Here is a 21819-nt window from a genome sequence, read left to right on the forward strand (position 1 = left end):
GCTCCCCAGCAGCGCTGTGACCTGAGCCGGGTTTCTCGTAGGTGTGCGGTGGGGGGCAGATTAGGCAGGGGAGGGGGCTGGACCCCTGTCAGAGGCCCGGGGTCTTGTGGGGACTGGGCCAGCCTGTGTCCACACTCCCCTCCCTGCCACCTCCCCTTGAGACCCCTGAAGGGGACTGGGTGGGGAGCTCTGGGAGCTGCGGGGTGCAGTGCCTATGGGCGGCCCTGACCATCCCACCTGGAGCACTCGGGGTCACCCTGCCAGGAAGGAGTGACCCGGACAAGGTGCAGGGTGGCGGAGTCATGTGCAGGGAGTAGGTGAGTGCAGAGCTGAGACAGGGTGCTCACTCCAGGTGTTAGCCTCAGGCGAGGGGTGCTTGCCACGGGGGAGATGCAGGAGGCAAAGTGAGAGGTTCTGAAGGGCGCAGGCTCAGGTGGGGGTGGGTGTCAGGTGGGACAGGCTCAGGTGGGGGTGGGTGTCAGGTGGGATGCAGGCTCAGGTGGGGGTGGGTGTCAGGTGGGATGCAGGCTCAGGTGGGGGGTGGGTGTCAGGTGGGACAGGCTCAGGTGGGGGTGTGTGTCAGGTAGGACAGGCTCAGGTGGGGGTGTGTGTCAGGTGGGACAGGCTCAGGTGGGGGTGGGTGTCAGGTGGGACAGGCTCAGGTGGGGGTGGGTGTCAGGTGGGACAGGCTCAGGTGGGGGTGGGTGTCAGGTGGGACAGGCTCAGGTGGGGGTGGGTGTCAGGTGGGACAGGCTCAGGTGGGGGTGTGGGTGTCAGGTGGGACAGGCTCAGGTGGGGGTGTGTGTCAGGTGGGACAGGCTCAGGTGGGGGTGGGTGTCAGGTGGGACAGGCTCAGGTGGGGGTGTGGGTGTCAGGTGGGACAGGCTCAGGTGGGGGTGGGTGTCAGGTGGGACAGGCTCAGGTGGGGGTGTGGGTGTCAGGTGGGACAGGCTCAGGTGGGGGTGTGTGTCAGGTGGGACAGGCTCAGGTGGGGGTGGGTGTCAGGTGGGACAGGCTCAGGTGGGGGTGTGTGTCAGGTGGGACAGGCTCAGGTGGGGGTGTGTGTCAGGTGGGACAGGCTCAGGTGGGGGGTGGGTGTCAGGTGGGACAGGCTCAGGTGGGGGTGTGTGTCAGGTGGGATGCAGGCTCAGGTGGGGGGTGTGTGTCAGGTGGGACAGGCTCAGGTGGGGGTGGGTGTCAGGTGGGACAGGCTCAGGTGGGGGTGGGTGTCAGGTGGGACAGGCTCAGGTGGGGGTGTGGGTGTCAGGTGGGACAGGCTCAGGTGGGGGTGGGTGTCAGGTGGGACAGGCTCAGGTGGGGGTGGGTGTCAGGTGGGACAGGCTCAGGTGGGGGTGGGTGTCAGGTGGGATGCAGGCTCAGGTGGGGGTGTGTGTCAGGTGGGACAGGCTCAGGTGGGGGTGGGTGTCAGGTGGGATGCAGGCTCAGGTGGGGGTGAGTGTCAGGTGGGACAGGCTCAGGTGGGGGTGTGTGTCAGGTGGGACAGGCTCAGGTGGGGGTGGGTGTCAGGTGGGACAGGCTCAGGTGGGGGTGTGGGTGTCAGGTGGGACAGGCTCAGGTGGGGGTGTGTGTCAGGTGGGACAGGCTTAGGTGGGGGTGGGTGTCAGGTGGGATGCAGGCTCAGGTGCGGGTGGGTGTGTCAGGTGGGATGCAGGCTCAGGTGGGGGTGGGTGTCAGGTGGGACAGGCTTAGGTGGGGGTGGGTGTCAGGTGGGATGCAGGCTCAGGTGGGGGTGGGTGTCAGGTGGGATGCAGGCTCAGGTGGGGGTGGGTGTCAGGTGGGATGCAGGCTCAGGTGGGGGTGGGTGTCAGGTGGGACAGGCTCAGGTGGGGGTGGGTGTCAGGTGGGACAGGCTCAGGTGGGGGTGGGTGTCAGGTGGGACAGGCTCAGGTGGGGGTGGGTGTCAGGAGGGACAGGCTCAGGTGGGGGTGGGTGTCAGGTGGGACAGGCTCAGGTGGGGGTGGGTGTCAGGTGGGACAGGCTCAGGTGGGGGGTGGGTGTCAGGTGGGATGCAGGCTCAGGTGGGGGTGTGTGTCAGGTGGGACAGGCTCAGGTGGGGGTGGGTGTCAGGTGGGACAGGCTCAGGTGGGGGTGTGTGTCAGGTGGGACAGGCTCAGGTGGGGGTGGGTGTAAGGTGGGACAGGCTCAGGAACTGACCTGCCCTGAGTCAGAGGCCCTGGGGGGCTGCCTTGAAGCTTGGCCACCCCGACCTGGGCAGGGGAGGTTCTGGGGGAGGGGCCAGGCAGGACGAGCCCCGTCTGCTCCAGCCCTGAGCTCACTGCTCAGCTCTGGAGCCCCTGCCTTGAGGCCTGGGGTCCCAGCAGACCGGGCCTGGCGTGAGTGGACAGGACTTGGACGGTGGGTGTGAGTCCAGTAGTGACTCCCACCCTCCTGCCCTGGGCCTGTGCTCTCCTTGCCGTGGGGATGTGGTTGTGGGCCTGCGAGACCCTTCTCATGGGTGGGTGTGGGGGCCATCCCCATCTGCCTTAAGGGGCTGTGTGTGGGTGGCAGCAGTGCTGGGGTGGCCTGGGGTCCAAGGGCAGGGCGTTCTGCTGGGGGCGGGGGTGGTGTTGGGGTGGGACCCTGAGGGAGAGCCTGAGGAATGTGAGGGGCAGAGCTCAGAGGTGGCCCAAGGACGAGAGGCACAGGTTCAGAAAGGGAGGGGCAGGTGGGTGTGGGGCCCAGGGGCCCTGGGGTCTTGAGAAGGGGGCTCTGTGGTGCCTGTGTGGGTGCTGGTGACAGCGGTGCAGGGCAGGGTCCCGGGAATGAGAGCGAGAGGGGCTCCCGGTGTGACAGGGCATGCAGCCCCTGTGTGCAGGGGTGTGGGGAAGGCGGGGGCGGGGGTCAGCCCCGAAGTAGTTGGTCTTCTCATGTTGGAGAGTAGGGGGCTTCGTGCCTCGGTGTTGGCGCAGGAGAGGGGTGTGGCGGGCGGCCTGAGCCCCACCGAGGCTGGTGTCAGGTGTTTCGGCACCACCTTGGGAAGCCGGCAGCCGGCAGCCGGCAGGGAAGATGTGCCAGTGTCCTGTGGAGCTTGCTGGCCCCCGTGCATCCCCTTGACCCTCCCCGAGCTGCCCCCTGCCGAGCGGGCCCCACCATGCAGACCGAAGCCCAGGCCGGCCGCAGCCCTGCCCCCGTGAGTGGCCCTGGACTGTAGGGGCCGGAGGTGTTTGGGAATGGGCCGTCTCCCCCGCACCTCCCCGATGCCCCGACGCCCGGCACCGAGCACGCCTTTGTCGTCCCAGCAGGTGAGCAGGGAGCGCCCCTGCTGAGCCTCCCTCTTTCCTGCTGTGTTCACACAGATCTTCCCAGGCCTGATTCTCTCAGACATCAAACCGGCCAAGCGGATGAAGTTCAAGACCGTGTGCTACCTGCTGGTGCAGCTCATGCACTGCCGGCGGATGTTCAAGGCTGAGATCCCCTTCTCCAACGTCATGAGCTGTGAGGATGACGACAAGGTAGGGGCCGGCCTGCCCACCCCTCCCCGGCACCGTCCCCCGTCCATCCTGGGAGCGCTGCTCGGAGCCGAGCCCCACTAGGGGAGTGCCGCCTGGAGATGAGCCCCGCCCCGTCCTGCCCACCCCTGTCCCCAGCACAGACCCCCTGTGCATCCTAGGAGTGCTGCCTGGAGATGAGCCCCGCCCCGTCCTGCCCACCCCTGTCCCCAGCACAGACCCCCTGTGCATCCTGGGAGTGCCGCCTGGAGATGAGCCCCGCCCCGTCCTGCCCGCCCCTGTCCCCAGCACAGACCCCCTGTGCATCCTGGGAGTGCTGCCTGGAGATGAGCCCCGCCCCGTCCTGCCCACCCCTGTCCCCAGCACAGACCCCCTGTGCATCCTGGGAGTGCTGCCTGGAGATGAGCCCCGCCCCGTCCTGCCCACCCCTGTCCCCAACACAGACCCCCTGTGCATCCTGGGAGTGCCGCCTGGAGATGAGCCCCGCCCCGTCCTGCCCACTTCCACCCCTGTCGTCATCCCCAGCACGGTCCCCCTGTGCATCCTGGGAGTGCCGCCTGGAGATGAGCCCTGCCCCATCCTGCCCGCCCCCCTCCCCCATCCCTGGCACCGTCCCCTTGTCCATCCTGGGAGTGCTGCTTGGAGCTGAGCCCCACTAGGGGCCTGTCCTGCCCGACCCCTCCCCAGCACGGTCCCCCTGTGCATCCTGGGGGTGCTGCTTGGAGCTGAGCCCCGCTAGGGGCCCCGTCCTGCCCACCCTGCTTTTGCTGGCCTGGGTGGGCGAGGGGTGGCTGCAGCTTCTGTGGCCTTTGGCTGTGGGAGGTGGTGGTCGCTGACGTGTCTGGATTTCTGGGTTTTCCCATTCGAGGTTCTGGAGCAGGCAGGCTTGTCTGGAGGCTTCCAGGAGTGGGGTCCACTGCGGCGGGCGTTTCCCGCTCACTGGCCACTCCTCTCGCCACTGCTTCTCCTTCCGGGGCAGGGCACGAGCCCTGCGCTGTCACTCGGGGCGTGCTCTGCTCCAGGCCCTGTTTCCCCTACTGCACGTGTGCAATGCCCCAACCCCTGACACAGCGCTGGGGACCCCGGCAGGCTGCTGGGAGGACTCACTGCCGGGGGGCAGGGCTGGGGGCGCGTGGAGGGCTCTTCTCCATCAGGGGCGGGGTTCGCTGATGCTCCCCCGTTCCCACGGTGGCCGCAGAGGAGGGCGCTGAGGACAGCCTCGGAGAAAGTCCGAAACCGCTCGTCCTTCTCGACAAACGTCGTCTACGCCACGCCGGGCTCGCGCGTCAACAGGTACATCAGCCGCCTCCTGGAAGCCCGCCAGACGGAACTGGAGATGGCGGATCTCAACTTCTTCACGCTGAAGTACAAGCACGTGGAGCGGGAGCGGAAGGTGAGCGCCTCCGAGTGCCTGCGTGGGCGCGGGTGGGGGGGGCGGGGCTGGGCGGGGCCCCGCTGCCCTCCCGCTGTCCCCTCTCCACAGTACCATCAGCTGCAGGACGAGTGTTTTACCACTGCCGTTGTCCTCGCCCTCGTCCTGGCTGCCTTGTTCGGCCTCGTCTACCTTCTGATCATCCCGCAGTGAGTGCCGGTCCCGTCTGGGTCGCTGGGACGTGGGTGCCGGGGCCCTGGGCTCCTGGGGGTGCCGGCTGCTTCCTTTGAGGTCCAGGCTCTCCTCCCCAGGACCCTCGCTCACGCCTGCCTTTGCTGGGGAGGACACCAGCCCCGCTGTCCTGCTGTTACTCGAATCAGTAGCACAGCAAGCCTCGAAGTGTGGCGCTGGTCACGGCTGGGTTTTGATTCTGAAGTAGGTTTTTAAGGATTCCTTTATTTATTTGAGAGGCAGAGTTGCAGAGAAGGAGAGGGAGAGAGAGGGGGAGAAAGAGAGAGAGAGAGAGAGAGAGAGGTCTTGCATCCACTGGTTTACTCCCCAGATGGCCACAGCAGCCAGGACTGGGCCAGGCTGAAGGCAGGAGCCAGGAGCTTCTTTTAGATTCCCATGTGGGTGCAGGAGTCCCATCTTCTGCTGATTTCCCATGTGCATTAGCAGGCAGCTGGATCAGAACTGGAGCGGCCGGGATGCTCGTTTGTGATGCTGGTGTCGCAGACGATGGCCTAACCCGCTGTGCCGCAACGCGGGTCCCAGGCACATTCATTCCCTAACAGGGTCTCCCTGTGGGGCCAGGCTCCGTGGGGTCTCCAGGAGACACCTGCTGAGGAGGGGGGTCTCAGTCTTAGGCACTGTGCCCCCACACCCACACAGACAGTGCCGTAGTGGCCACCCCACAGCTGTATTTGGGGGTCAAGCATTTTCTAGAAAAAGGGCTCACAGCTGTGTCACACAGCCAGGCCAGGTTGTGGAGGTGGGGACAGTAAGAGTGGGGGCAAGCTTGGGAGAGGCCACTCCCCTGGGGCCCCCAGATGCCCTTCCCTGGAGGGGAACCCCTGTGGGCTCCCAGGGACCCCGGGCAGGCAGCTTCCTCCTGGAGGCGCTGGGGTGTGGGGAGCAGAGCAGGGGCGGTTCCCAGGAGCCTCCTGGTGCCCCTTGGCCCCCGTCCGGCAGGGACACCTGTGTCTTCTGTCTCCAGGAGTGTGGCCGTCCTGCTCCTGCTGGTCTTCTGCATCTGCTTCCTGGTGGCCTGTGTCCTGTACCTGCACATCACCCGAGTCCAGGTGCGTGCGTGTGTGTGTGTGTGTGTGTGTGTCCTGTACCTGCACATCACCCGAGTCCAGGTGCGTGCGCGTGTGTCCTGTGTCTGTCCATCAGCTGACAGGGTGCGTGTGTGTGTGTGTGCGTGTCCTCTGTGTGTGTGTGTGTGTGCATGTCCTGTACCTGCACATCACCCGAGTCCAGGTGCGTGTGTGTGTGTGTGTGCGTGTCCTGTGTGTGTGTGTGCGTGTCCTGTGTGTGTGTGTGTGTGTCCTGTGTATGTGTGTGTGTGTCCTGTACCTGCACATCACCTGAGTCCAGGGGCATGCATGTGTGTCCTGTGTCTGTCCATCAGCTGACCAGGTGCATGTGTGTGTGTGTGTGTCCTGTGCCCATCAGCTGACCAGGTGCATGCGTGCATGTGTGTCCTTTGTCCATCAATCAGGTGTGTGTGTGTGTGTCCTGTGTCTGAACATCACCTGACCTGGTGTGTGTCCTGTGTCTGTCCATTACTTGGATCACGTGTGTGTGTGTGTCCTTTGTCTGTCACCTGACCAGGTGTGTGTGTGTGTGTCCTGTGTCCATCACCTGACCAGGTGCGTGTGCGTGTGTCCTGTGTCCTTCCATCACACGAGGTATGTGTGTGTGTGTGTGTGTGTACATGTGTGTGTGTTCTGTACCTGCACATCATCTGGTTCAGGTACATGTGTGTTTGTCCTCTACCTGTCCATCACCTGGACCAGGTATATGTGTGGTGCGTGTTCCGTAGCTGTCCATCATCCAGTTCCGGTGTGTGCACAGTGTGTGTCCTGCTCCTGCACCTAGTCCAGATTTGCAGGAGTCCTGGCGGCTTGCCCCGTCAGCAGGATGGGTGGCGGAGCCGCCCACGTAGCGGGTGCTCGTTAAGGCCAGTCCTGGGCTGGGTACCATGTGCAGCTGGCCGGTGATGAGTATTGGTCGTAGAAGTGAGCGCTGAGTACAGAACTGTACAGAATATATATTGATTATATAAATGGAGACTCTGACCCTGTGCTCTGGAGGCGAGAGGCCAGCGGGGGCAGGAGGTAGTGGTGCTTCTCATGTCCGCAGCGCAGACCGGGGTCCTGCCTGCTCCGCCGTGGGGCTGGAGCTTCCTGTCCACCAGCGGCTGCCTCCCAGCTGTTGCTGCTGGCACACCCAGAGTGTGTCCCTCTTGCTGTGGAGGGCAGGGACTCTCAGAAGGGAGCGTCTTGCTTTTTGGGTCAGAAGATGCTGTTGATGGGCATTGCGTTCCCAGCTGTGGGCCGCGTGTCCTCCAGTCGGGCAGATTTGAAGTTGCCACTTGAAATGCGATTGCTGTGTGCACGTGATTTCAAGGAGAGCCTGACCGAAGGGAGGTCGTTTTGAAACCTGTCACTTTGTCCCCGTGCTGGGATCCTGTGTGCCCTCCTGCAGGTGTACAGATAGCACGAGGGATGCAGAACGTGTGTGAAGGCAGCAGAGCTGCCGGGGCAGCCCAGGGCCCCCGGCCTCTCGTGGGCTCAGCCCCTGCCCGTGACTGCACTCAGGCTCTGTCTGCAGGCAGGGGCAGCGTGGGAGCAGGCCGTGGCGTGGCCCATCGTGTGGCTGGGGAGCTGCACCGCCCCCGGCCTCTGTCTGTCGGGATGGTGTCAGACTTGAGCCCGACCTGGCTGCCCACGCGCGAGCCTGGGGGTGTCGCCCCCTCGCTGATGAGGTGGCTGTGCCTATGGCTGGGAGCGTGGGCCAGGACAATCCCGAGTGGCCCGTGTGAGGGGACGCACAGCTGGGCGAGGAGCACGCTCCCCGGTGTGGGGCGCCCAAGGACTAGGCTCGCAGCGTCCCAGGGCTCTGGCTCGCCGTGGCCCGGGGTCCCCGTGCTCGAGTGGGAAAGCCGAGCTGGCAGTGCGGCCCACTCGACGCAGGCCTGGCGTGGCGTGCGAGTGTGGAGAGGCTTCTTCCGTCTGTCCACGGAGTCGCTTGCTGACTATTTCAAAACGTATTTAGATTAAGTAGATTGAAAACACAGGTTCCAGTAACGAGGAATTACGTGCCAGTCTGCGGGAAGAACGTGGTAACCGCACTACGCGGGGCACGGAGAAGCGCAGGTGAAGGTGTGCACTCACCGTTTCTGGGTGGAGCACGCACCTGTGCCTCCGTTGAATTTCAGCCAATCACAGGCGTGATGCCTGAAGAGGGAGGGAGATGTTGTTCTCTTTGATTAGATTTTGTCTGGCATTGGCGAGTTTGTCACCGGGAGAACAAAGGCGTGAAGACAGCAGGGAGCTGACGTGCGAGGACCAGGGAGCAGGCAGACGGCGCGCAGCCGCCCCCCGCTGTGCCTGTGTGGCTGCCTCGCGTGGTCCGCGGCGGCTCCGTCTGAAACGCTGTCCCCCCCAGTGTTTTCCAGGGTGCCTCACCATCCAGATCCGCACCGTCCTGTGCATTTTCATCGTGGTCTTGATCTACTCGGTAGCCCAGGGCTGCGTGGTGAGCGTCTCTCCCTCCCACAGGGGCCAGGGCTGTGGACATGGGGACGGGAGGACAGCACGGGCCGGGCTGCTGTGAGAAGCAGGTGATGAGAGCCGCACCCAGAGAGGACAGGCGCCCTCACCCCAGGAAATGCTCTTGTACAGGGAGCGAACACAGGGTGGAGTAACGTGACGGAGTAGAGCAGGAAGGACAGATTAGATGGGTGTGAGAGTAGCAGGTGAGGGAATGAGGAGTGGAGGGTGGAGGGGAGGAGGGGTGAGGGTGGGGGAGAGGAGGAGAGACGGTGGAGGTGAGGAGAAGTGAGGGTGGAGGTGAGGAGAAGTGATGGTGGAGGGGAGGAGGAGTGGAGGGTGGAGGTGAGGAGGGGTGATGGTGGAGGGGAGGAGGAGTGAGGGTGGAGGTGAGGAGGAGTGAGGGTGGAGGGGAGGAGGGGTGACTGTGGAGGGGAGGAGGAGTGAGGGTGGGGGAGAGGAGGAGAGACGGTGGAGGTGAGGAGAAGTGAGGGTGGAGGGGAGGAGGAGTGAGGGTGGGGGAGAGGAGAAGTGAGGGTGGAGGGGAGGAGGAGTGAGGGTGGGGGAGAGGAGGAGAGACGGTGGAGGGGAGGAGGAGAGTGGAGGGGAGGAGGAGTGAGGGTGGAGGGGAGAGGAGTGAGGGTGGAGGGGAGGAGGAGTGAGGGTGGAGGGGAGGAGGAGTGGAGGGTGGAGGTGAGGAGGGGTGATGGTGGAGGGGAGGAGGAGTGAGGGTGGAGGTGAGGAGGAGTGAGGGTGGAGGGGAGGAGGGGTGACTGTGGAGGGGAGGAGGGGTGACGGTGGAGGGGAGGAGGAGTGAGGGTGGAGGGGAGGAGGAGTGAGGGTGGAGGGGAGGAGGGGTGACTGTGGAGGGGAGGAGGAGTGAGGGTGGAGGGGAGGAGGGGTGATGGTGGAGGGGAGGAGGGGTAAGGGTGGAGATGAGGGGTGAGGGTGGAGGTGAGGAGGGGTGAGGGTGGAGGTGAGGAGGAGTAACAGGGTGGAGGTGAGGAGGGGTGAGGGTGGAGGTGAGGAGTGAGGGTGGAGGGGAGGAGGAGTGAGGGTAGAGGTAAGAGTGAGGGTGGAGGGGAGGAGGAGTGAGGGTGGAGATAGGAAGAATAACAGGGTGGAGGTAAGGAGGGGTGAGGGTGGAGGGGAGGAGGAGTGAGGGTGGAGGGGAGGAGGAGTAACGGTGGAGGGAGGAGGAGTGAGGGTGGAGGTGAAGAGGAGTGAAAGTGTGGGGGTGAGGAGGGTTGAGGGTGGAAGGGAGGAGGGGTGAGGGTGGAGGTGAGGGGAGTGACAGTGCCAACCTCCCAGGTTTGGGGGAGAGGCGGGGCTGGTTCCTGCCCCCCCCCCGCCCCTTTCCTTCCTGGCCTCAGGGCTGTGAGAGCCCGCCGGGCCCTGGGCTGGCCAGCAGATGCGGGTGGGGCTGGGAGCCCGAGCGCCCCTTGCCGGACGCTGGCTGAGCCCCTGTGCCCTCGCCTCCCAGGTGGGCTGCCTGCCCTGGGCCTGGCCCGCCAAGGCCAACAGCTCCATGGTGGTCCTGGCAGCCGGCGGCCGGCGCACCGTGCTGCCCGCCATGCCCTGTGAGTCTGCGCCGCACGCCCTGCTCTGCTGCCTGGTGGGCACCCTGCCGCTGGCCGTGTTCCTGCGCGTGTCCTCCCTGCCCAAGATGGTCCTGCTGTGCGGGCTCACTGCCTCCTACATCCTGGCCCTGGAGCTCGGCGGCTACGGCGAGGCCGGGTGAGTGAGGCGCCGGCACGGCCCCGCGGGCTGCCTCAGCTCCTGAAGGGGGCTTGGCGCTCCCCTGCCGGTGGGAAGGCCGCTGAGGACCAGGCCGGCGCAGGATTTGCTGTGGTGGCTTCCCTGTCACTGCTCTGCAGCCCGGGTCGGAGCCAGGGCTCGGGGGTCCCACGGCACAGAGGCTCGGGGCCTGGCCCCTGCAGCGGGAGTGGGGGTGTCCCCGCGGAGGGGCCGCTCCGAAGGTGCCGGGGGTTGATGGGCTGGGCTCTGACGGTCTCTTCTCCCCACAGGGCCGGAGCCGCCCCGGGGCGCAGCTACGAGCCGGTCATGGCCATCCTGCTCTTCTCCTGCACGCTGGCCCTGCACGCCAGGCAGGTGGACATCAAGCTGCGGCTGGACTACCTCTGGGCAGCGCAGGCAAGCGGAGGCCTCCCTGCTTCCTGGGGGCGGGCCGGGGGCTGCAAGGAGCCTTGAGTGAGCGCCAGGCATGTGTCCCAGAGGCCTGTGCTCTGCTGGGTGCAGGAGTCCCCCGCGGGGACGTGTGGGGCAGGAGACCGTGCCGGGGCCGTCGGATGGGCAGTGCTCCCCCGTCCGAGGGCTCGGCCTCTGCAGGGCTGCACTGGCCGTAGGTGTCACTGGGAAGTCAGGCGCCAGTGCAGGAGGTCTGCATGTAGGGACTGGGACTCTTATTTATTTATCTATCTTTTGACAGGTACGCGGGGAAATTGAGGCAGTTTGGGAGACTTGGAGAAGTAGTGGTGTGGGCGGCCGTGGGCCCCAACCATCTGGCACCAGGTGGGGTCACACTTTCTTGATGTCTGTAGGTGGCTTCGGGTTCAGGTGCCGCGGGCACTGCCTGCCGGGTGTTTGCTCCCTGTGCCTGCCGTGTGGTCACACAGAGATGCCGGGGCTTGCCCATGGCCACTCCGCGGGGGCGCCAGGACAGCGCGTGGCGCTTGTGTAAGGTTCAGGTGGGAGCCCCAGGCTCACCTGCAAGACACAGTCACAGGCATGGGGCCACCACGGGGGCCCCCAGGAAGTGGTCCCAGGGGTCCAGCCCCAGGTGGCCATCGGGTGGGGGACAGTTGGGGAGGTGTTGCGTGTGCATAGCAGAGGCCACACTCTTACTGATGAGGTCGAGACCAGAGTGACCCTTGGACTGGCAAAGGAGGCAGGGGCAGGGCACCCCAGGGTGGTGAAGAGCTCCCGGCAACCTCGGTGGGAGGGTCCCCAGAGCCGGGGGCGGGGGGAGCCGCGTGATGCGGTTCACACCTTTGGGCCAGGGCATCTACCAGCCAGAGCAGCTGCCGAGCCAGCAGGGCCCCACCTGCTCCCTCTCTGCCTGCCAGCTCCTGTGGGTGCTCCCCACTGACGCAACCAGCCCCAAGCAGGAGCCAGCGAGCCTTGGGAGAGCGCGCGGGTGACCTCGCAGGGACAGGGCGGGGAGAGCGGGTTGCAGCACACACAGGCTCCCGCAAGGGGGACCTGGCCCGGTGAGGGGGCCTGAGGCTGCCAGGTAGCAGGGGAGAGCGTCCTCTGTGGGGCGGTGCTGCCCGCGTGCTCCTTGGCTGGCTCTGCTGGCCGTCGGGGGTAGCCCAGCTGTCCGGCCCCTTTGCCGTCAGCTGCCCTCTGGCCTCAGGTCTTTTCCTGGTGGACGGCTGCTCTGAGCGAGGTGGGTTCAGGTGGAGCCTCGGGGATCGCAGGCTGTGGATATGCTGCCTCGGGGCTCTGGGATGCCCCCGGCAGGGCCGCTTCCTCCTCCCTGGGGCCCCGGCGCCCGGTGCTGTGCCCCGAGTGTGGGTGTTGGTAAATACGGGGCTGCCCTGCACCGCGCGTGAGCGTGCCAGCGGGTGTTCCTGGCGGGTCAGGGAGGAGGCGTTCCTTGAAGCTAACACGCTGACATATTTCTGCATGGATCTGTCGTGAGAAACAACACCGCTGTTTCCCGTAACCCTAGCACAACACGGAACTTTCCAGAGCTGGCGTGAGTGCCCCTGGACAAAGGTGTAGGCGGGTTGTAAACAGCAGAGTGCCCGTGGTGGTTGTGCAATGGCCGGGCCGGCTGTTACTCATTCACCGAGGACGGACGGGGTTGCCTGTGACGACATCCCCCTGCCCCCAGTCGCCGTTGGCACTGGGTGGTGTTGCTGTTGGCACTGGGTGCTGTTGTCGCTGTTTGGTTAAAACCGCAGGCTAATGCACCAGCGGATGCATTCCTGAGGGAACTTGCGGGTGTGTGGTAACAGGTGTCCCGGGGTGAGGGGCCTGTGGCGTGGCCAGGGTGCAGGTGGGCTTCCTGGTGGAGGAGGGTGCCCTCAGGGAATGCGGTGCTTGGTCAGTGTCCAGTTATCCTGTCGCTGTGAGAGGTGTTGGAGTCTGCACCGTGACTGGGCGGGGTTTCCCAGCGTCATCGGGGTGGCTGCAGGTGCCCTGGTGGTCTGTGGTCACATCCGAGTGTTGAGGGCATGTCCCCTGAGAGCCCAGCCCTCCGTCTCTGGGGTGTCCTAGGAGAGCCTCCTTGCTCACTAGTCACTTGGCTCGTCTCCTGCTCTGCTGTGCCAGTGATCCCGCTATCACCTGCTCCCATCGGCGTGCTGTTAACCCTGTGTTGTGTTGTTTACTGAAAGCGGTGTCTCCTAAGCCACACGCACTGAACTTTGCCTTTGTGTCCGTAGTTTACGAATCCACGCCTTTTACTGCGCTGGTCGGGACCCTCTGTAGGCAGTCAGGCGTGCCTGGGTTTTATTCTTCATTCATTCGTTTTCACGTTCCCTTCTTCCTGCCTGTTTTTGGGTTATTTTATTATTCCACTTTTTTCCTGGCCTGTCAGCCATGCCTCTGTTGTACTGTTGTGACAGGCACCTCTCTGTCTGTCCTCATGTGGTCTCAGGACGTGTCCCTCATGGGTCCTGGCCCCCAAGGGGACGGCACTGCAGGTGGGGGGGTCCTAAGGGGGAGGAGCCCTTGTGGGTGGGACTCGTGTCACGAGAGGGCGCCCGTACCCCTGTGCTATGTGGGACACGGTGAGACGGGGCAGCCATGGTTGGGACAGAATCTGGCAAGCTTGTGGCCTGACCTCAGCCCTCCAGGCTGCACAGTGGGGAGAAGCAGGACCAGGCCAGGCTGCTCCTCGCGTTCCAGGATTTTGTGCGTGTGCTGTAATCCCAAGTGTGTCATTCCTGCTTCTGGCTGGAGACTTTCGGTGAGGGGGAGCCAGCCCCTTCCCCGACAGGTGTGGCTGCTGGCGCCTTCGCCCTCTGTGTGGAGCTGGCCCCGCCCTGCGTGGTCTTTCTGCCCGGGGGACTTGTGGGCACCCCTTTCAGGTCTCCTGGGGGTCGGCTCTTGCAGACGCTGCAGGTCTGTGAATTCCTCATTTGCCTTCGTCTGCGAGACAGATTTGCTGAGCGCAGGGTTTCAGTGCCTGGAAGCCGTCGCGCCTCCTGTCTGGCGTCGGTTCCGGCGAGAACCTGCTGTCGTCTTCGTCTCGGTTTCTGCGAGTGCGTGTCGGGCTCTTCCAGATTCCCCCTTTATCGCTGGTTGTAACTGGTGTGATTATCATGTGCGCGCTGCGGTTTTTTTCAGGCTTCTTGTGCTAGGGTTTGTTGAGCTTCTCGGATCTTTAGGTTTATTGTTTACAAAAAATTAGAACAATCTTTCAGCTGTGAGTTCTTCCAGTGTTTTTGTATCCATCTCTCCCTGTTTCTCTCTCCTTCAGGGCTGCCCGAGACAGCTGTCAGGCCACGCCCCTTTCCCCTCTCTCCTTGGGGCCCCCACCCATGGCTGTGCCAGGCCACGCCCCTTTCCCCTCTCTCCTTGGGGCCCCCACCCACGGCTGTGCCAGGCCACGCCCCTTTCCCCTCTCTCCTTGGGGCCCCCACCCACGGCTGTGCCAGGCCACGCCCCTTTCCCCTCTCTCCTTGGGGCCCCCACCCACGGCTGTGCCAAGCACTCGGAGCCGACCCACACCGCACGATGCTGGGTCCACGTCTGTTGTTGCTGTCTTCCCCGTACTTCACCTGGTTTCACAGCCGTGCCCGAGCCTACAGATCCTTTAACCCAATCAGCGTGTTTTCCACCTCAGCCGTTGCAGCTTCCTGGGTGCTGGAGTTCGGTCTTTTTTGATATTTTCTCTGTGCCTGCTTAACACATTTCCATGAGCCTCTGCGGTGCGTAGAATGCGTTTATAATAACCATAGATTTATTTATTTATTTGAAAGTCAGAGTTACACAGAGAGAGAAGGAGAGGCAGAGAGAGAAGGAGAGGCAGAGAGAGAGAGAGAGAGTCTTCCACCTGCTGGTTCACTCCCCAATTGGCCACAATGGCTGGAGCTGCGCTGATCCAAAGCCAGGAGCCAGGAACTTCTTCCGGGTCTCCCACGCGGGTGCAGGGGGTCCAAGGACTTGGGCCATCTTCTACTGCTTTCCCAGGCCATAGCAGAGAGCCGAATTGGAAGTGGGGCAGCCGGGACTAGAACCGGTGCCCATATGGGATACCGGTGCTTCAGCCAGGGCATTAACCTGCTGCACCACAGTGCCGGCCCCTGTAATAACCATTTTAATGTCTTTGACTAATCCGATCAGCTGCATTCCAAGTCAGCATCCCCTCGTTTCTCCTCTTGGTCAGGGAGCCTTCCTGCTTCTTGGCTTGTGTTAATTTCTGGTGGGTGTCAGACATGACTTCCTAAAATTACCCTTGATCCTTTGGGGCCCAGGTCATTTGGAGCCTTCGAGGTCTTGCTTTTGTTTGGGAGTACATGGGAGCGTTGACTCTGGAATGGTTTTCCTGCCGTGGTGCTCAGCCCTTCTCCGGGTTTTGCCTGGTGCCGGCGAATCCTGAGGTTCCCGTTTCTTCCGCTGGAGGCAGAGCCGTTCTCGGGGCTGTGTGAGCGCTGGGGATTGTTCCCGTCATCCCGTGGGGCTCTCGGTCCCTGGGCTGTGCTCAGCAGGACTCTGCCTGGGGCTTGGAGGGGCCCCTGCTCTGGCCTCTGGAACCCCCCTCCTCTCCGGTGCCTTTCCCGGGAGATTGGGCCCCGTGGGCTCCCCCACCTCACTCCTGTCCACTCTGGGAGCCGCTGTTCCCAATGGAATCCCACCAAGAGGGACACAGATCTCATTTGGGCAGCAGGCAGAACTGTGCATTGTGGGCGGGGGAAAGGCACAGCCAGCTCAGCAGTAGGTCCCCCCTCCCCGCTGAGCCTCCCATTGGCTAAATCCCTGACTTGGGCCACAGTCCTTCCTGGGGAGGCCTGGGCCTCACCCAGCCTGCTGGGCTCAGCCTGGACAACTGATGGCAAGGGCCTTCAAGCCAGTCTGGGGTCAGAACACCGGCTGGAGGAGGGGAGGGTGAGGGAGGGGGTTCCAGTCCTCTGTGCCCCATCAGGGTGCGCTGGGAGCGGAGTGGGGATGGAACCCAGGCCCAGGACGGAGGGTCCAGGTTGGATGAGGCAGGTGGGTGGGACTGGAGGAAGAGTGGACAGTGGCTCGAGGAGATGCTGGGGACAAGTTGCTTGCTACCATGCAGGAAAGATGACTTCTGGAAATGCTGGTATTGGCGGGGAAGAGCCTGGGCGCCGCGGGAGGGAGGCTGGAGAGCGGCGGGGTCCAGGGGGCCCTAACTGTGGGAGGTGTCCTGGTGGCTCTCGGGCAGGGAGGTGCTGCAGCCACAGCGTCCCCGGGAGGCCCCGTAGCATCCACAGAGCTTCATCCTTCCCTCCAGGAATGACATGTGCCATGTGGTTTAGGGAGGGCACCTTGTCCAGGAACCAGGCTGGAGGCCACCAGAGCTTCCCCAGCCCCCGAGGCCAGAAGTGCCACATGGGCTCGCTCTGCCTCGGGGTGGGTGAGCGTGGACAGTTCCCATCCCCCCGAGAGGTCGGTGGTGACCATTAGGGACGTCTACGTCTCTCCTTGTGGTGGTGACACCACGCCGAGTCGCCTGCCATCTTCGATCTGTGTGTGCCCTCTGTGTTGCCACGGTGCACGACAAATCCAGCCCTCTGCTTCCCTGAAGCGGGGTGCCTGCCCCCCAGAAGGGCACTGGGCGACTGAGCGGGCGTGGGGAGGGGCATTCGTCGCGGGCGAGAGGTGTGCTGTTAGAGCCGAGGTGGCGCCCACGCTGGGCAGGTGCCTGCTGGCCCAGGCAGGGCCCCGTGTTGGCCCCAGGCCCTCCCTTTGCACTCAGTGTGCACGGGGCTGGCTCAGCCGTGTGCTGCGCTGTTCTGTTTCCCCAGCAAGTGACCGGGGTGGTGACCTCCTCAGAAATCGATGTGGCTGGGCCAGCCGTTTCCAAAACATACCCCGGCAGGAGGGGAGGCAGGAGCGCGCTCGGCCAGCGGGAGCCGAGCCTGTGTCTCTCGTGATCTGGTTGGCAGGAACGGCCGGTCGCCCACGACACGACTCCTTCTGGAACGTGCTACAGCTTCCTGGCTCTCCTGAGAGTCTTCTCGGGAGAGCGTTCCGTCTTATTGTCGGAACGCGACAGTGCAACTTCCGCTCGCTTGATAGGAATACGTGGCGTGGGTGTCACCTGTGCCTGGGTTAGGCTCCGTGGTGGTGGAGGAGGGGCAGCCGCTCCGATGGTCACGCGTGGGAGTGGGCGGAACAAGCCCGTGAACCAGGATTGTACCCTGCCTGAATGTGTCCAGTCCCGCTGTCACTGAACTGTTGGCACCCACAGTAGCACTTGGGAGGCAGCGAAGGTTTCTTATGCCGCTAATAAATAAACAAGAGTACCACTGCTTGTTCGCCTCCCCTCAGAAACCTGTCTCCCGTGCAGGCCAGAGCGTAGCGTGTGGTCGCGTGGCGAGGACACACGTCTCACATGGGGACCTTGGCTGTGGCACACTCGGCAGGGGCCTCTCGGCCGGGCTGGCGGGCAGCCTCCTGGGAAGGCTGCCTCTGACACGGGCGTCTTTCAGCCACGTCACAGCCAGGAGACCATACGGCGGGAGACGCTCGTGCCAGCCACGTCCTGGCCTTGGCTCGGGATCGGGCCTGGCGTCCTGGGCTTGTGGCACCATTTTCCCTGCTCAGGAGTTTACTGTCCTGTGAGGCCATCGGCCTCATGGAGCCAGGAGCTGCCTGGCTCCCAGGCCTTCGCTGACCGCTGGCCGGGGGTGGGGCCTGACCTGTCGGCACCCCCCACCTCGGCCAAGACTCTGCAGCAGGTGGACAGCGCGTTGGGCCCCAGGGTGCTGGCCTGTCCCCGAGCTGCCACCTCCTCCTCCTTAGTGTCTAGAGTGAAAGCAGGAGCCCCAGGGAGACGCCACCCCACCCCCTGGCTCCCGGCATTGTGGGGAGGGTGAGGCTGGAGCGAGCGTGCTGGCGACGGGGAGCCGGCAGCTTTACCCCCCCGGATGCCCCAGCAGGTGGGGTGCTGGCTCCGCTGGTGTGTGTGGCTCTCCGGACCCTTGCCGTGGCTCTGGCGCCCCTGGTGGGGAGGAGGGGAGGGTTGAGTGTAGACCGTGGGCACGCCTGGGGCCTCATGCATGTGATCTCACAGAAGCGTGCGTGGGCGGCGAGGGCCACGTGGCCGGGGGACTCACGGGGCTCCCGGCCCGCAGGCGGAAGAGGAGCGAGACGACATGGAGCGGGTGAAGGTGGACAACAAGCGGATCCTGTTCAACCTGCTGCCCGCCCACGTGGCCCAGCACTTCCTCATGTCCAACCCACGCAACATGGTGAGCGCCCGATCGCCACGGACCCCACGGGTGCCACGCGCAGCCTCTCTGCCTCCCCTGCAGGCCTGGGCCAGGAGGGTCAGGTGCAGGGGTTTTCTTCGGTGCCATAGCCTGGAGGGAACGTAGAGAACGTGGCTCCCATTGCCCCCAAGGGAGGGAAGACGAGCAGAGGCTGCAGCGCAGGGTGTGGGGCGTGGGCCGGGCGTGGTGTCCCTGGCCGCTGACTTAGGGCTCCGGGCACCTTAGCGGCAGCCCGTGCCCAGCCCCGGGGCCACGTGCTGCGCACGCTCCCTGAAGCTCTGGGAGCTCGTGTCCCGTGGCTGCGCTCGTGCGGCAAGGCTCTCAGAACTGCCGTGGAACGCGCCAGAGCCCCAGACTCCAGGCGAGGTGTGGGTTGGGTTCCGGGTCCTGGAGGCAGCCCAGGAGCCCAGCCCGAGTATCACCCTCCCGCTCGGCTGTGCAGAGCCCTCCCCTGTGGGCTCTGATTACGCTTACGTGGCTGAGCTCTGGGACGAGGTGGCTCCAGAGCCTCGATGCCTGTGTGGGGCTGACCCAGAGCCCCGGTGCCCATGCAGGGCTGACACAGAGCCCGGTACCCATGTGGGGCTGGCCCAGAGCCCCAGTGCCCATGTGGGGCTGACCCAGAGCCCCGGTGCCCATGTGGGGCTGACCCAGAGCCCCAGCGCCCATGTGGGGCTGACCCAATGCCCAGTGCCTGTGCAGGGCTGACCCAGAGCCTCGATGCCTGTGCGGGGCTGACCCAGAGCCCCAGTGCCCATGTGGGGCTGACCCAATGCCCAGTGCCCATGCAGGGCTGACCCAGAGCCCTGGTGCCCATGCGGGGCTGACCCATAGCCCCAGCGCCCATGTGGGGCTGACCCAATGCCCAGTGCCTGTGCAGGGCTGACCCAGAGCCTCGATAACTATGTGGGACTGACCCAGAGCCCCGGTGCCCATGTGGGGCTGACCCAATGCCCAGTGCCTGTGTGGGGCTGACCGAGGGCCCAGTGCCCATGTGGGGCTGACCCAGAGCCCGGTGCCCATGTGGGGCTGACCCAGAGCCTCGATGCCTGGGCGGGGCTGACCCAGAGCCCCAGTGCCCATGTGGGGCTGACCCAGAGCCCCGGTGCCCATGCAGAGCTGACCCAGAGCCCGGTGCCCGTGTGGGGCTGACCCAGAGCCCTGGTGCCCGTGTGGGGCTGACCCAGAGCCCTGGTGCCCATGTGGGGCTGACCCAGAGCCCGGTGCCCGTGTGGGGCTGACCCAGAGCCCGGTGCCCGTGTGGGGCTGACCCAGAGCCCAGTGCCCGTGTGGGGCTGACCCAATGCCCAGTGCCCATGCAGGGCTGACCCAGAGCCCTGGTGCCCATGCAGGGCTGACACAGAGCTCGGTGCCCGTGTGGGGCTGACCCAGAGCCCAGTGCCCGTGTGGGGCTGACCTGTGCCCTGGCCCTACAGGACCTCTACTACCAGTCCTACTCCCAGGTGGGCGTCATGTTCGCCTCCATCCCCAACTTCAACGACTTCTACATCGAGCTGGACGGCAACAACATGGGGGTGGAGTGCCTGCGGCTCCTCAACGAGATCATCGCCGACTTTGACGAGGTGAGGCCGCCGCAGCCGGCGAGCGTCTCTGTGGCTGCGGCGGGGAAGGCAGAGCCCGAGGCACGCCGCGCCAGCCCCAGGGGGTGGGACAGGCCACCGGGCGGGGCTGGCAGCCTCCTCACCACGTGGGTGGGCAGGCTTCCCAGGCCCTCGAGTGGTGGGGGACAGGACCACATCCTGCCCTGTCCTTTCTCGCCGCCCCTCCCAAAGGAGCTCCCAGAACCGTGTGAGGCCCCAAGTGATGGAGTCAGGCTGTGTCCAGAAGGCGCTGGGCCACTCTGCTTAGCTCCTGGTGGCCGCTGGCTGTGGTGCTGTTTCTTAAATGTTGTGTAATGTTTACCAGTTTTGTGTTTTAAACAAAGCTCATGGACAAAGACTTTTACAAGGACCTAGAGAAGATCAAGACCATTGGGAGCACCTACATGGCTGCAGTGGGGCTGGCGCCCACGGCCGGCACCAGGGTGAGTGCCGTCCTGGGCTGCCTGCTCGGGACCCAGCCCAGCCCTGTGTTCCCTCTGCGCCCCGGGCGGGTCCCTGCGGTTTGTCCTTCCCAGAGCAGGGTTGCGAATACACACAGATACATAATCGGAATAGATCGGTGTCTGTCGGGGAAATCCGATCCACAGTCATGCTCTAAAACAGAAGGCACCGGCCAGATGCCTTTGCCGGGGGTTTCTCCCAGTTGCGCAGTTCTCTCCTCCCTCCTCCAGGAGGCGCAAGGAGCGACCACGTGGTAGCTCATGGTGCGCGGCCAGCACCACCCAGAGTCCCCAGCAGCAGACACTGCGAGGAAGGAGGTTGCAGGAGTGTTTCTCCAGGATAGCGATGCGGAGGTCCTCTACACATGTTAGCAAGTTGAATCCAAAAATAAATAAAAAGAATTAAATGTCAAGACCAAGTTAAACTTACTCCAGCTGCGCAAGGCCAGTTCAGCTTTCTGAAGCGAGTCATGCGATCCAGCGTGTCCCTAGGACGAAGAAGAAACCTGATCCCAGCAGCCGGTGCAGAGGAGTCACCTGGCTCTGCCCGCCACCCGTGCTGATGGCAGCTCTGGGTGACCAGGGAGAGAAGGGAATGCCAGTTACCTGGAACACCTGCAAGAGCCCACAGCGTAGCCTCACACCCAGGAATGAGATGACTGTCCCTGGGCCGCAGCCTGAGTGGGCCCGGGAGGCAAGGTGTCGGCCAGGCGGGAGACTGTGCCGCTGCTCAGTCTGCCTGTGAACGGGTTTGCCGTGGGAACAGCCGAGCCCTGGATTAGTCTTGGTTACCCGGGTTTGCTGTGAGCATAGCCGAGCACTGGATTAAAGCCGAGTGCCGGATTATAGCCGAGTACCAGATTATAGCTGAGTACTGGATTATAGCCGAGTGCCGGATTATAGCCGAGTACCAGATTATAGCCGAGTACTGGATTATAGCCGAGTGCCGGATTATAGCCGAGTACCAGATTATAGCCGAGTACTGGATTATAGCCAAGTGCCGGATTATAGCCGAGTACCAGATTATAGCCAAGTACCGGATTATAGCCGAGTGCCAGATTATAGCCGAGTACTGGATTATAGCTGAGTACCGGTTTATAGTACTGGGTTATAGCTGAGTTCTGGATTATAGCCGAGTTCTGGATTATAGCCGAGTTCTGGATTATAGCCGAGTGCCGGATTATAGCCGAGTACTGGATTATAGCCGAGTTCTGGATTATAGTCGAGTACCGGACTATAGCTGAGTACCGGATTATAGCTGAGTACCGTATCATAGCCGAGTGCCGGATTATAGCCGAGTACCAGATTATAGCCGAGTACTGGATTATAGCCAAGTGCCGGATTATAGCCGAGTACCAGATTATAGCCAAGTACCGGATTATAGCCGAGTGCCAGATTATAGCCGAGTACTGGATTATAGCTGAGTACCGGTTTATAGTACTGGGTTATAGCTGAGTTCTGGATTATAGCCGAGTTCTGGATTATAGCCGAGTGCCGGACTATAGCTGAGTACCGGATTATAGCTGAGTACCGGATCATAGCCGAGTGCCGGATTATAGCCGAGTGCCGGATCATAGCCGAGTACTGGATTATAGCTGAGTACCGGTTTATAGTACTGGGTTATAGCTGAGTTCTGGATTATAGCCGAGTTCTGGATTATAGCCAAGTTCTGGATTATAGTCGAGTACCGGACTATAGC

At 63.6% G+C, this 21819-nt stretch overlaps 1 protein-coding gene across 1 annotated transcript in view; it reads left to right on the forward strand.

The window, feature by feature from the left end:
- ADCY1 (adenylate cyclase 1) overlaps positions 1 to 21819 on the forward strand; it is an 88465-nt gene that overhangs the window by 52615 nt on the left and 14031 nt on the right. Inside the window, exons 8-17 of the mRNA XM_070059440.2 lie at positions 3318 to 3473; positions 4669 to 4863; positions 4954 to 5051; positions 6059 to 6143; positions 8518 to 8607; positions 10105 to 10358; positions 10649 to 10775; positions 17921 to 18037; positions 19495 to 19641; positions 20004 to 20102. Of these exons, the coding sequence (XP_069915541.1) occupies positions 3318 to 3473; positions 4669 to 4863; positions 4954 to 5051; positions 6059 to 6143; positions 8518 to 8607; positions 10105 to 10358; positions 10649 to 10775; positions 17921 to 18037; positions 19495 to 19641; positions 20004 to 20102 (1368 nt within the window). The remainder of the gene's footprint in view (positions 1 to 3317; positions 3474 to 4668; positions 4864 to 4953; positions 5052 to 6058; positions 6144 to 8517; positions 8608 to 10104; positions 10359 to 10648; positions 10776 to 17920; positions 18038 to 19494; positions 19642 to 20003; positions 20103 to 21819) is intronic.

Source organism: Oryctolagus cuniculus, chromosome 16, assembly GCF_051225735.1.
Source record: "Oryctolagus cuniculus isolate XC-2025 breed Fujian yellow rabbit chromosome 16, ASM5122573v1, whole genome shotgun sequence".
NCBI lineage: Eukaryota > Metazoa > Chordata > Mammalia > Lagomorpha > Leporidae > Oryctolagus > Oryctolagus cuniculus.